Source organism: Rattus norvegicus, chromosome X (genome assembly GCF_021556685.1).
Source record: "Rattus norvegicus strain SHRSP/BbbUtx chromosome X, alternate assembly SHRSP_T2T, whole genome shotgun sequence".
Taxonomy (NCBI): domain Eukaryota; kingdom Metazoa; phylum Chordata; class Mammalia; order Rodentia; family Muridae; genus Rattus; species Rattus norvegicus.
Window position 1 is genome coordinate 16,622,417 of NC_141554.1, and position 11,103 is coordinate 16,633,519.

The 11,103-nt window shown below is 39.3% G+C and overlaps 1 protein-coding gene across 2 annotated transcripts in view; it reads left to right on the forward strand.

Moving 5' to 3' along the window:
- The window catches only part of Med14 (mediator complex subunit 14), a 91,115-nt gene extending 80,564 nt beyond the window's left edge, over positions 1 to 10,551 (forward strand). Inside the window, exons 28-30 of one of the 2 annotated variants that reach the window (XM_087600013.1) lie at positions 5,039 to 5,164; positions 5,503 to 5,695; positions 8,261 to 10,551. In XM_087600013.1, the coding sequence (XP_087456139.1) occupies positions 5,039 to 5,164; positions 5,503 to 5,695; positions 8,261 to 8,334 (393 nt within the window). In that variant the 3' untranslated portion in view covers positions 8,335 to 10,551. 2 annotated transcript variants of the gene reach the window in all.
- Positions 10,552 to 11,103: the final 552 nt, after the last annotated feature.

Here is an 11,103-nt window from a genome sequence, read left to right on the forward strand (position 1 = left end):
GTGGATGATTGTTTTGATGTGCTCTTGAATTCGGTTTGCCAGAATTTTATTGAGTATTTTTGCATCGATATTCATAAGGGAAATTGGTCTGAAGTTCTCTTTCTTTGTTGTGTCTTTGTGTGGTTTAGGTATAAGAGTAATTGTGGCTTCGTAGAAGTAATTCGGTAGTGCTCCATCTGTTTCAATTTTGTGGAATAGTTTGGATAATATTGGTATGAGGTCTTCTATGAAGGTTTGATAGAATTCTGCACTAAACCCGTCTGGACCTGGGCTCTTTTTGGTTGGGAGACCTTTAATGACTGCTTCTATTTCCTTAGGAGTTATGGGGTTGTTTAACTGGTTTATCTGTTCCTGATTTAACTTCGATACCTGGTATCTGTCTAGGAAATTGTCCATTTCCTGAAGATTTTCAAGTTTTGTTGAATATAGGTTTTTATAGTAAGATCTGATGATTTTTTGAATTTCCTCTGAATCTGTAGTTATGTCTCCCTTTTCATTTCTGATTTTATTAATTTGGACGCATTCTCTGTGTCCTCTCCTTAGTCTGGCTAAGGGTTTATCTATCTTGTTGATTTTCTCAAAGAACCAACTTTTGGTTCTGTTGATTCTTTCTATGGTCCTTTTTGTTTCTACTTGGTTGATTTCAGCTCTGAGTTTGATTATTTCCTGCCTTCTACTCCTCCTGGGTGTATTTGCTTCTTTTTGTTCTAGAGCTTTTAGGTGTGCTGTCAAGCTGCTGACATATGCTCTTTCCTGTTTCTTTCTGCAAGCAGTCAGCGCTATGAGTTTTGCTCTTAGCACAGCTTTCATTGTGTCCCATAAGTTTGGGTATGTTGTATCTTCATTTTCATTAAATTCTAAAAAGTTTTTAATTTCTTTCTTTATTTCTTCCTTGACCAGGTTATCATTGAGTAGAGCATTGTTCAATTTCCACGTATATGTGGGCATTCTTCCCTTATTGTTATTGAAGACCAGTTTTAGGCCGTGGTGGTCCGATAGAACACATGGGATTATTTCTATCTTTCTGTACCTGTTGAGGCCCGTTTTTTGACCAATTATATGGTCAATTTTGGAGAAAGTACCATGAGGAGCTGAGAAGAAGGTATATCCTTTTGCTTTAGGATAGAATGTTCTATAAATATCCGTTAAGTCCATTTGGCTCATGACTTCTCTTAGTCTGTCGACATCACTGTTTAATTTCTGTTTCCATGATCTGTCCATTGATGAGAGTGGTGTGTTGAAATCTCCCACTATTATTGTGTGAGGTGCAATGTGTGCTTTGAGCTTTAGTAAGATTTCTTTTACGTATGTAGGTGCCCTTGTATTTGGGGCATAGATAGTTAGGATTGAGAGTTCATCTTGGTGGATTTTTCCTTTGATGAATATGAAGTGTCCTTCCTTATCTTTTTTGATGACTTTTAGTTGGAAATTGATTTTATTTGATATTAGAATGGCTACTCCAGCTTGCTTCTTCTGACCATTTGCTTGGAAAGTTGTTTTCCAGCCTTTCACTCTGAGGTAGTATCTGTCTTTGTCTGTGAGGTGTGTTTCCTGTAGGCAGCAGAATGCAGGGTCCTCATTGCGTATCCAGTTTGTTAATCTATGTCTTTTTATTGGGGAGTTGAGGCCATTGATATTGAGAGATATTAAGGAATAGTGATTATTGCTTCCCGTTATATTCATATTTGGATGTGAGGTTATGTTTGTGTGCTTTCATTCTCTTTGTTTTGTTGCCAAGACGATTAGTTTCTTGCTTCTTCTAGGGTATAGCTTGCCTCCTTATGTTGGGCTTTACCATTTATTATCCTTTGTAGTGCTGGATTTGTGGAAAGATATTGTGTAAATTTGGTTTTGTCATGGAATATCTTGGTTTCTCCATCAATGTTAATTGAGAGTTTTGCTGGATACAGTAACCTGGGCTGGCATTTGTGTTCTCTTAGGGTCTGTATAACATCAGTCCAGGATCTTCTGGCCTTCATAGTTTCTGGCGAGAAGTCTGGTGTGATTCTGATAGGTCTCCCTTTATATGTTACTTGACCTTTTTCCCTTACTGCTTTTAATATTCTTTCTTTATTTTGTGCGTTTGGTGTTTTGACAATTATGTGACGGGAGGTGTTTCTTTTCTGGTCCAATCTATTTGGAGTTCTGTAGGCTTCTTGTATGTCTATGGGTATCTCTTTTTTTAGGTTAGGGAAGTTTTCTTCTATGATTTTGTTGAAGATATTTACTGGTCCTTTGAGTTGGGAGTCTTCACTCTCTTCTATACCTATTATCCTTAGGTTTGATCTTCTCATTGAGTCCTGGATTTCCTGTATGTTTTGGACCAGTAGCTTTTTCCGCTTTACATTATCTTTGACAGTTGAGTCAATGATTTCTATGGAATCTTCTGCTCCTGAGATTCTCTCTTCCATCTCTTGTATTCTGTTGGTGAAACTTGTATCTACAGCTCCTTGTCTCTTCTTTTGGTTTTCTATATCCAGGGTTGTTTCCATGTGTTCTTTCTTGATTGCTTCTATTTCCATTTTTAATTCCTTCAACTGTTTGATTGTGTTTTCCTGGAATTCTTTCAGGGATTTTTGTGTCTCCTCTCTATGGGCTTCTACTTGTTTATTTATGTTTTCCTGGAATTCTTTCAGGGATTTTTGCGATTCTTTCAGGCATTTTTGCGATTCCTCTCTGTAGGCTTCTACTTGTTCTCTAAGGGAGTTCTTCACGTCTTTCTTGAAGTCCTCCAGCATCATGATCAAAAATGATTTTGAAACTAGATCTTGCTTTTCTGGTGTGTTTGGATATTCCATGTTTGTTTTGGTGGGAGAATTGGGCTCCGATGGTGCCATGTAGTCTTGGTTTCTGTTGCTTGGGTTCCTGCGCTTGCCTCTCGCCATCAGATTATCTGTAGTGTTACTTTGTTCTGCTATTTCTGACAGTGGCTAGACTGTCCTATAAGCCTGTGTGTCAGGAGTGCTGTAGACCTGTTTTCCTCTCTTTCAGTCAGTTATGGGGACAGAGTGTTCTGCTTTCGGGCGTGTGGTTTTTCTTCTCTACAGGTCTTCAGCTGTTCCTGTGCGCCTGTGTCTTGAGTTCACCAGGCAGCTTTCTTGCAGCAGAAAAGTTGGTCTTACCTGTGGTCCCAAGGCTCAAGTTCGCTCGTGGGGTGCTACCCACGGGCTCTCTGCAGCGGCAGCAACCAGGAAGACCTGTGCCGCCGTTTCCGGGAGCTTCAGTGCACCAGGGTTCCAGATGGTCTTTGGCTTTTTCCTCTGGCGTCCGAGATGTGTGTGCAGAGAGCAGTCTCTTCTGGTTTCCCAGGCTTGTCTGCCTCTCTGATGGTTCAGCTCTCCCTCCCACGGGATTTGGGTGCAGAGAACTGTTTATCCGGTCTGTTTCTTTCAGGTTCCGGCGGTGTCTCAGGCAGGTGTCCTGCTGCTCCTGGGCCCTCCCCCACGGGAGCCCAGAGGCCTTATACAGTTTCCTCTTGGGCCAGGGATGTGGGCAGGGGTGAGCAGTGTTGGTGGTCTCTTCTGCTCTGCAGCCTCAGGAGTGCCCACCTGACCAGGCGGTTGGGTCTCTCTCTCACAGGGTCTCTAAATAGCTATTTTAAACTTTTGGTAAGTTTAGCTATTTCTTTCTTTTCATTATTATTTACTTTCTCTTGTTCTTTCAAAATTACTTATTATTATGGAATATTTGCCTGTACCTTTGTCTGTGCACTGTATGTGTGCCCGGTACCATAGGAGGACAGAGAGCTGTCAGATTCTCTTGGACTAGTGTTATAGATAGATGATTGTGAGCCAAAGCCGGATCCTCTGAAAGAGGAGTCAGTGCTTTGAATCAGTGAGTCATCTTCAAGTCCTCTGTGTGTTTGTGTGTGTATCCTTTGGAATTGGTTATGAGTTGTGACATGGGTTCTGGGAAACAAACCCAGGTCCTCTGTAAGAGTAACAAGCTCCCTTAACCTCTCAGCCATCTCTCCAGCCCAAGATTTATGTTCATTTTACTTTGCGCGCACGCGGGCACGCACACACACACACACACACACACACACACACACACACGTATCTGTGTATATGCCATATGTGACTGAGCACACTGGCATAGGCCAAAAGAGTGGGCACCAGACGCCTTTCAGCTGGACTAAAAGTTAGTTGTGAGCTACCCCACATAGGTGTTAGGAACCAAACCTGCTGACCCATCTGTCCAGCCCCATGTTTTAGGTATTTCTTAAAACTATATAGTTTGAGTCTTGGTGATAGCAGATTGCATTTAATCTTCTAGTCTTTTGATTTTAATATTTACTTCTGGTGTCGATTTGATTAACCTAATCATAACCCCCTCCTTCATTTTGCTTCCATTTTAGTATCAGGTTTGGGGAGGCAAGGGGGTTTTTTTCTCCTTTTTCTTTTTGGTTTAATTGTTTGGATTTCCATCTGATAGGCTATATCAGACATTATATGTCAGAAAGATCTGCGAGATTTGGAAGGAGTGACTGTCTTATCTATAAAACTCCTGTGATTTACTCTTCTACACTATCACCATGGCTTCCCTAGTTTATTTAGGGAAGCAGTTAGAAGCAGGAATTAGAAACCAAAATTGACCTCAGTCAGCAAGAACCTTAAGTGACATGTGTTGGTCCTTATCGTAGGAGGGAACAGCATATGTCAGAGTGTGACACTGAGCGTTCGTGAGCATGAATAAAGCCTCACTTAAGATGTGGCTCTAAGAATAGGTGTAAGTGTGTACCTGTAGTGGAAGAAGGCACTGGTTGGGGTGCGGGAGGAAGCAGTGAAGCCCTGAGCTTTGTCGGTCCAGGAAAACAGTGAGGCAAGAGTCGTTGTTAGAGACACTGCAGCTGCTGGCCTTTGGCCGAATGAATGAGAACATAGTTTTTAGTTATTTTGTGGATTTTTTTTTGAAGTAAAAGTGCATGGTGTGTGAATGAACAAATGTAAGATGAAGTTTTAACTCCTCAGACTCCGTAGCAGATGTGATTCTTCAATGTTTACAGGCTTTTGTTATTATTTTTCTCCCTTTAAAACAGTTCCCAGACCAAGCAACGCAGCTAAAGTGGAATGTTCAATTTTGCCTCACCATCCCTCCCAGCGCGCCACCCATTGCACCTCCTGGGACACCAGCTGTGGTCCTGAAATCCAAAATGCTCTTTTTTGTAAGTATCACCTGGCATCATCTGAGCGTGCTGAGTTTCTGAGGAAAAAGTCACGTGAGCATTAGAGAGTATCTTTTGAGTGAGCTCTTCCTACTGACTATGTGCCTAGAGTTCTCCACTGTTGACTGTCGGGTTCTTAGCTCCCTTAGTAACAACAGAGATTTAGCCAACGTAGCAACTGGGAGAGAGTCATGACACTCGGGTGGGTCTCACTTTTTTTTATCATATTTAATTTTCTTGTACTTGCTGTGTCTTAATCGGAAAGTAAATGATAGTACCTCTCACAAATCGAGACAAATATTTGATTTTCTGTTTTTATTCTCTTTGTGTATCTACAGCTTCAACTAACTCAGAAAACATCAGTCCCTCCCCAAGAACCTGTTAGTATAATAGTTCCAATTATTTATGATATGGCTTCAGGTACCACTCAGCAGGCAGACATTCCCAGACAGCAGAACTCTTCTGTTGCTGCGCCAATGATGGTCAGCAACATTCTGAAGAGGTTTGCAGAGATGAACCCTCCACGACAAGGTACATGAGCACTAGACGGTATTTTGTTGCATATATGTTATAACACTTCCTTTGAGAGAGACCTCCCCCGTTCCCTCTCTTATCCCCCCTTCCCCACTCTGCATCCCAATTCTAGTACTAGTACTCTGTTGCCATGGCCCTCTTAGTGTCTGCCTGTCGCTTTCTTTCTTTCTCACTGGTTCTTCAGTTTTGTCCATTTCTCTGCTGCCTGGACTTCATTTTTGTTAGCAAATTACTATTGGGACTGAGCCAGTTGCCAATGCCAGAAACTTGTATTTATAGCACACATTGCCACAAAGCCCTAGGTTAGGATGATAGAATTTTCCATGGCTGTGAATCCCTGCCTTGCCATCAGTTCCTGCCACTCTGTACATCACAAAGTTGGAATGCATGTTGGGTTTTCATACTCCATGGTTCAATCATGAATAGAATACTATTATCAAAAGTTGTGTATCTTCTAAATGTTTTGTGAAGAATAAAAGCTGATACAAATGGCATCACTGCTTTTTGGGCTTCTTATGTAAGTGTCAGGCGGGTGCAAGTGAGCCTTTTTCCTGAGTGCACAGTGAAGCTCTGAGACTGGACATTTCCGAGGAAAGCAAACAGCCCACGCTTAACATGTATGTGACTCCTGGCAATGCCAAATTTGGGGTTCGAAAACATGAAGCTCAGCAAAGAGAACTTTTCAATTTTGCTCATTTCTAATATTTAGAAAATTTAAGCGAATGTTCACTCGTGCCTGATGCTCAGGAAGTCCTCTTTATATCCTTAGAATGGCTCGCAAATACAATTACGGTAAATGAGGAAAAAGTTGTTGTCTGAAACATTTTAAAATATCACAGTGTCAAAAATTTTAGAAATTCTGAGGAAAGGGGGAGTCTTTAAAATCTGTTTCCCCATCCCTTACCTAGGTAAGTTCTTGCTTCAGTTTCTAAGGACTACACTGGACAGTAGAGACCAGTACACTTCATTTGTTAGAGTACTTCTGATCTTATTTCATTCTTTAACCTTTCTCTTCAGCTGAGGATAGGACCTCAGGAATCAAACTCTCAAGCTACCACAATTCTCAAGTTAGCAGTTCAGTAGAACTAAGATGGTAAACGTAATTCCTTCATATAGATAACTTTTTAAATTAAAAGGGCAATTGTTTGATCGTACTACGATCAAGCAAATTTTCTACCTATGACTAAAAGTGTCAAAGAAGTGTGTATGTGTATCCCTGTGTGCACAGGTGTGCATGCATACACTTGTGCGCGCAGGCACGCACGCACGCACGCACGCACGCACACCTCAGTTCCTTAAGAAATTAGTAAGGTATTGTGGCGGTGCTTTGTTGTTTTCCTTTGTTCCTCCTTTGCCTGGACAAACCTTTGGATTTCCTTTGTCCTTTTGTTCTGTACCTTCATTTTCCAGTGCTTGGTGCCAAGGCTGGCAGTGACTTGCACTGGAACACAGTGTCCTGCAAGACAGAAGGCCATAATTCATATGAGGGCTTCAGTTCACCCCCTATCAGCCATAAGGAGTGTCAAAACATGTTCTTGCAGCAAGGATCCAGTTTTGCTTTATACTTGAGGGGGAATTGTAAGGGAGAGGTGTGAGTCGTACCTCCACAAATCACGTTTTTAGATCCTTGCTATGATATACTTCAGCTTCCTCACCCTTTTCCCACATTGCAAAAGTTTTGAAGGAAAATACTAGTTTGGTTCAGTGATGTTATATGGTAATCTCCACCCATGGAAGCTGTGGCAGGAAAATTGTGAGTTCTAAGCCAGTCTGGGTTACATAGTGAGACCATCCATTGTCTCATAACAACTAAAACGAAAGAAAGGGGGTAAAAATAACTTTAAGCTTAAATAAACCTTTTCTCCTTTAAAAACAAAACCCCCTTTATTTTTGTATTTAAGTGACCTCAGTCTTAATGTTCAAGTTGAGATGTCAAATATTTCCTTGAAGCCAACAATCTCCAAAAGCTGTCATAGACCTTCATTGTCCAATAAATATAACTGTCACTAGCTAAATTAAAAATTTTACATAAATACAATATAAAATAAAAATGTTGAATTTTTTTAGCGAAAGTAGTGCTTTGTAGAGCACTCACATTTCCTTCGCAGCCAAACATTCTGTCGGACAGTAGTATTCCAATAATGTAGTGGAAGCATTCTTATCTGGCCTTAAAAGCAGCATTAACAGAAAGGATGTCACTGAAGTCATGACCAATGCACAAATATAAATGAGAACTAGCCTTAGATCTAAAACGCATTAAGTATTCTACAGTGTTCAGTTCTTAAGCCAGACTGTTAAATGCGGCACTGAAAAGCATCTCTCTCCTTCTCTGCTTAAACTTGACATGCTCTCCAGGTTTCTTCCTGAGATAAAAACAAAGCCCAACCCAAATATAATAAGTTATAGCACACCAGTTTCCAGTGCCTAAAAATCTGAATAGTTTAAAATACTTAAGTCTTTTATTTCAAATTCTTGGCTAATTTTAATCATCCCTTCCCTCACTGGTGTGTTAACGTCTCTCCTGTACTACGAATAGCTAATGACCATTTTTCTCTGTTGCAGGTGAATGCACAATATTTGCAGCTGTTCGTGATTTAATGGCTAATCTTACACTGCCCCCTGGTGGGCGTCCATAGACACTATTGTTTTTAAACCAGGAAGGCTGACAAATGAAACAAAACAACACACACACACAAAAAGGCTGAATTCAGCCATCAGTTTTAAAAAGGAAAAGGACTTTTTTTTAACCTTAAGAGCTAAATATTCTAAACTGGCAACATTTTCAGGGTGCACTTCATCAAAAAGACCATCAATTTTTTTTTTTTTGTATAGTGATCTTGTATAGTGTGTTTAAATGCGACACATTTCAAACTAGGTAACAGATCAGTGTCCACGTGCCAGTAATAGATTTAATATTCTGTTTTAACCTATAAAGTAATGAAAATGCCAAACATGTTTATTTAATTGTTTTCTTATGTTTTGGGTGTAATGGTCCTTTTTGATTTTTGTTTTGTTTTTTTAAGGCAGGTCTGTCAGTTTTAAATACTGTAAAACTGTGACAAACTTTATATTGAAGCTGTATTTTAATATGACCGTTTTGAATCCTGACTCAGAAATGGTTTTGGGAGCTGTTAGACATATCCCAGAAAAGCAATATTTAATAAAACAAGGATATAAAAGAAACACTCACTTGTGTGTGTGTATAAGCTCTTTAGAGTTGTTAGGGCCTCCCTTCATCGTTAACCTAGTGGGGCCAGTCAGTTTTTAATTATGTATGTCTGAAATTTGACCAAAAACACTTTGTTTTAATGTTAGTTTCTTCAGACATTCCTAACATGACTGGTGATAACACTTAGCTCCTCATTGTTTCTCAATCTAGGATTTGGATTAAATTGGAAGAGCTTTGTCTTTGAAAAGAGACAGTGATTTATAATGATCAAGGGTCCCAAATAATGCAATTCTCCTGTGTGAGAAAATGGGAACCATTTTACTAGGAAAATGTCATTTTTAAGGTATACTTCTGCATACAGCATTAACTAGGAAGCAAAGAACGTGAATGCTCAAGTTTGGATGAAGTTTTGGTGACATTTCTTTATTTTATTTAACTTTTTACCTTCCCCATCTGGGGTTGTTCTAAACAATCTGAATTTAATCCGTTGTCAGCAAAACAATAGGACGTCAACCTAGTCCAGTCATTTGGAAAGTCCACAGTGCAGGGCGTGTCCCGTGTCCAGTGGGGTTTCTGGCACTGGCACATGTCAATAGTTCTTTTTAGAGTACCGTACTGTCTCTTGCAGCCAGTCAGAGACTTTTTAAACTTTGATAAATATGGTCTAATCAAAATGTCTTGATGTTATTCGGATCAGATTTTCTTTTTGTTTTGTGTGTTTTTTTTTAATGATAATATGCTGAGTTATCTAGACAATGTATTATGATCCTTGGTGAAATTTTAGATGTTTGTCTGATTATATTTTAAGATGATTGAGCTTCTACAACGATAACCATGGGATTCTAGTTTGTTTTTTTTTTTTAAGTATCCTACTGCAACTGTATCATGTATGTTCTCAACTTCGCTTGAGTCTCCCTTTGCAGTCAGAGTTGAGGCCTTCTTTGTCTTCTCTGTCTCTTTTCTGCCCTCATCTCCTGCTTTTCACCCAACTCTGCCACTGTTCCAGAGTAGGTGACTAAACTTTTATTCTTCCTTTAGCTTAACCTTTTTCTCCTTCTGTTTTCAGTTCTCTTCGCAGTACTAATCACGTGGGTTTGGCAATCTAAGATGTCTTGATCAGGAGTCAATCCTTTTCTATCTGGAGCTGAATCCTATCTTTCATGTAGAAATCTACATGTATATACAAGAAATGTATTTTTATCTGCAGGATGATATTGTTTCAAATAATTTTATTAATAGAATTAACTTTTCAGGTATTTTCTCTTTTAAGTGTGGTTTTGAAATGTTAAATGCGTTTTTATACATGATGCAGTCAATGGCTACTTTTTCCTAATTGAAACTCACCTTTGAGTGCATCATGTAAATCAAGTGAGATAGGATTCAATGAACAGAATTTGATTTGGATGCTTATTAAGAGTAAACCAATGAATTTGAATTTTGATATCATGCTTGGTACTTGGAATTGGTATATACTTTATTAAAGCTTGGAAATACTTAGCATTTGAATCGTACCTTTCATCACGAACCATGTCTTCTGCCTCTTTTGTTAACCAGATTCAATCAAAGAAACTGGATACCATAGTGACTTTTCTCTAGTAGGTGGTTTGGAACTTGATTTTGAGGTGTTTTCAATGTGATTTTAGTATTTGCGGTAATAAATAAAATTTATACAAGTTTCAGAGAACTACCAACTCTCTTTGGTGAAGATGTTTTGGGTTGTAATCTTGGCTTAGTATCAGTTTAACCCTGGAAAAGACATCAGTCCTGAATCACTCTTTTCCCTTTTACATCTGCAGAAATTTCATTTCCAAATGTATAAAAGGACTTTTAGAGTTAAGAGAAAAGGGAGAACATCATCAAAAGTATGGCCACTTAATAATTACAGGAACTGAACATTGTTTGAAAATTAACTGACTTAAGGGTAGCCATACATGGCTTTCTTGCCATGCCTTTTCCCTCCAAAATAAATACCAATTAAGTTTCCTTTTCTTTCTTTTTAAAAACAAGACAGGGTCTTTCCCTGTTGGCCCAGACTGGCCTTGAACCCAAGTATCAGGAAGCAGGAATGCCCCCTCTCCTGGCCCCCACTCTCAGTTGTTCTTGATACAAAATTCATACTTACAGAAAAGTTTTCAGAGAACTTATGATGGCAAATAAAAAGGAAGATCCTAATGTAGATTTCATTGGTTTTTTCTTATTTTTTTTTTATTTGGTTCGATGGGAATAGGGTATTTGG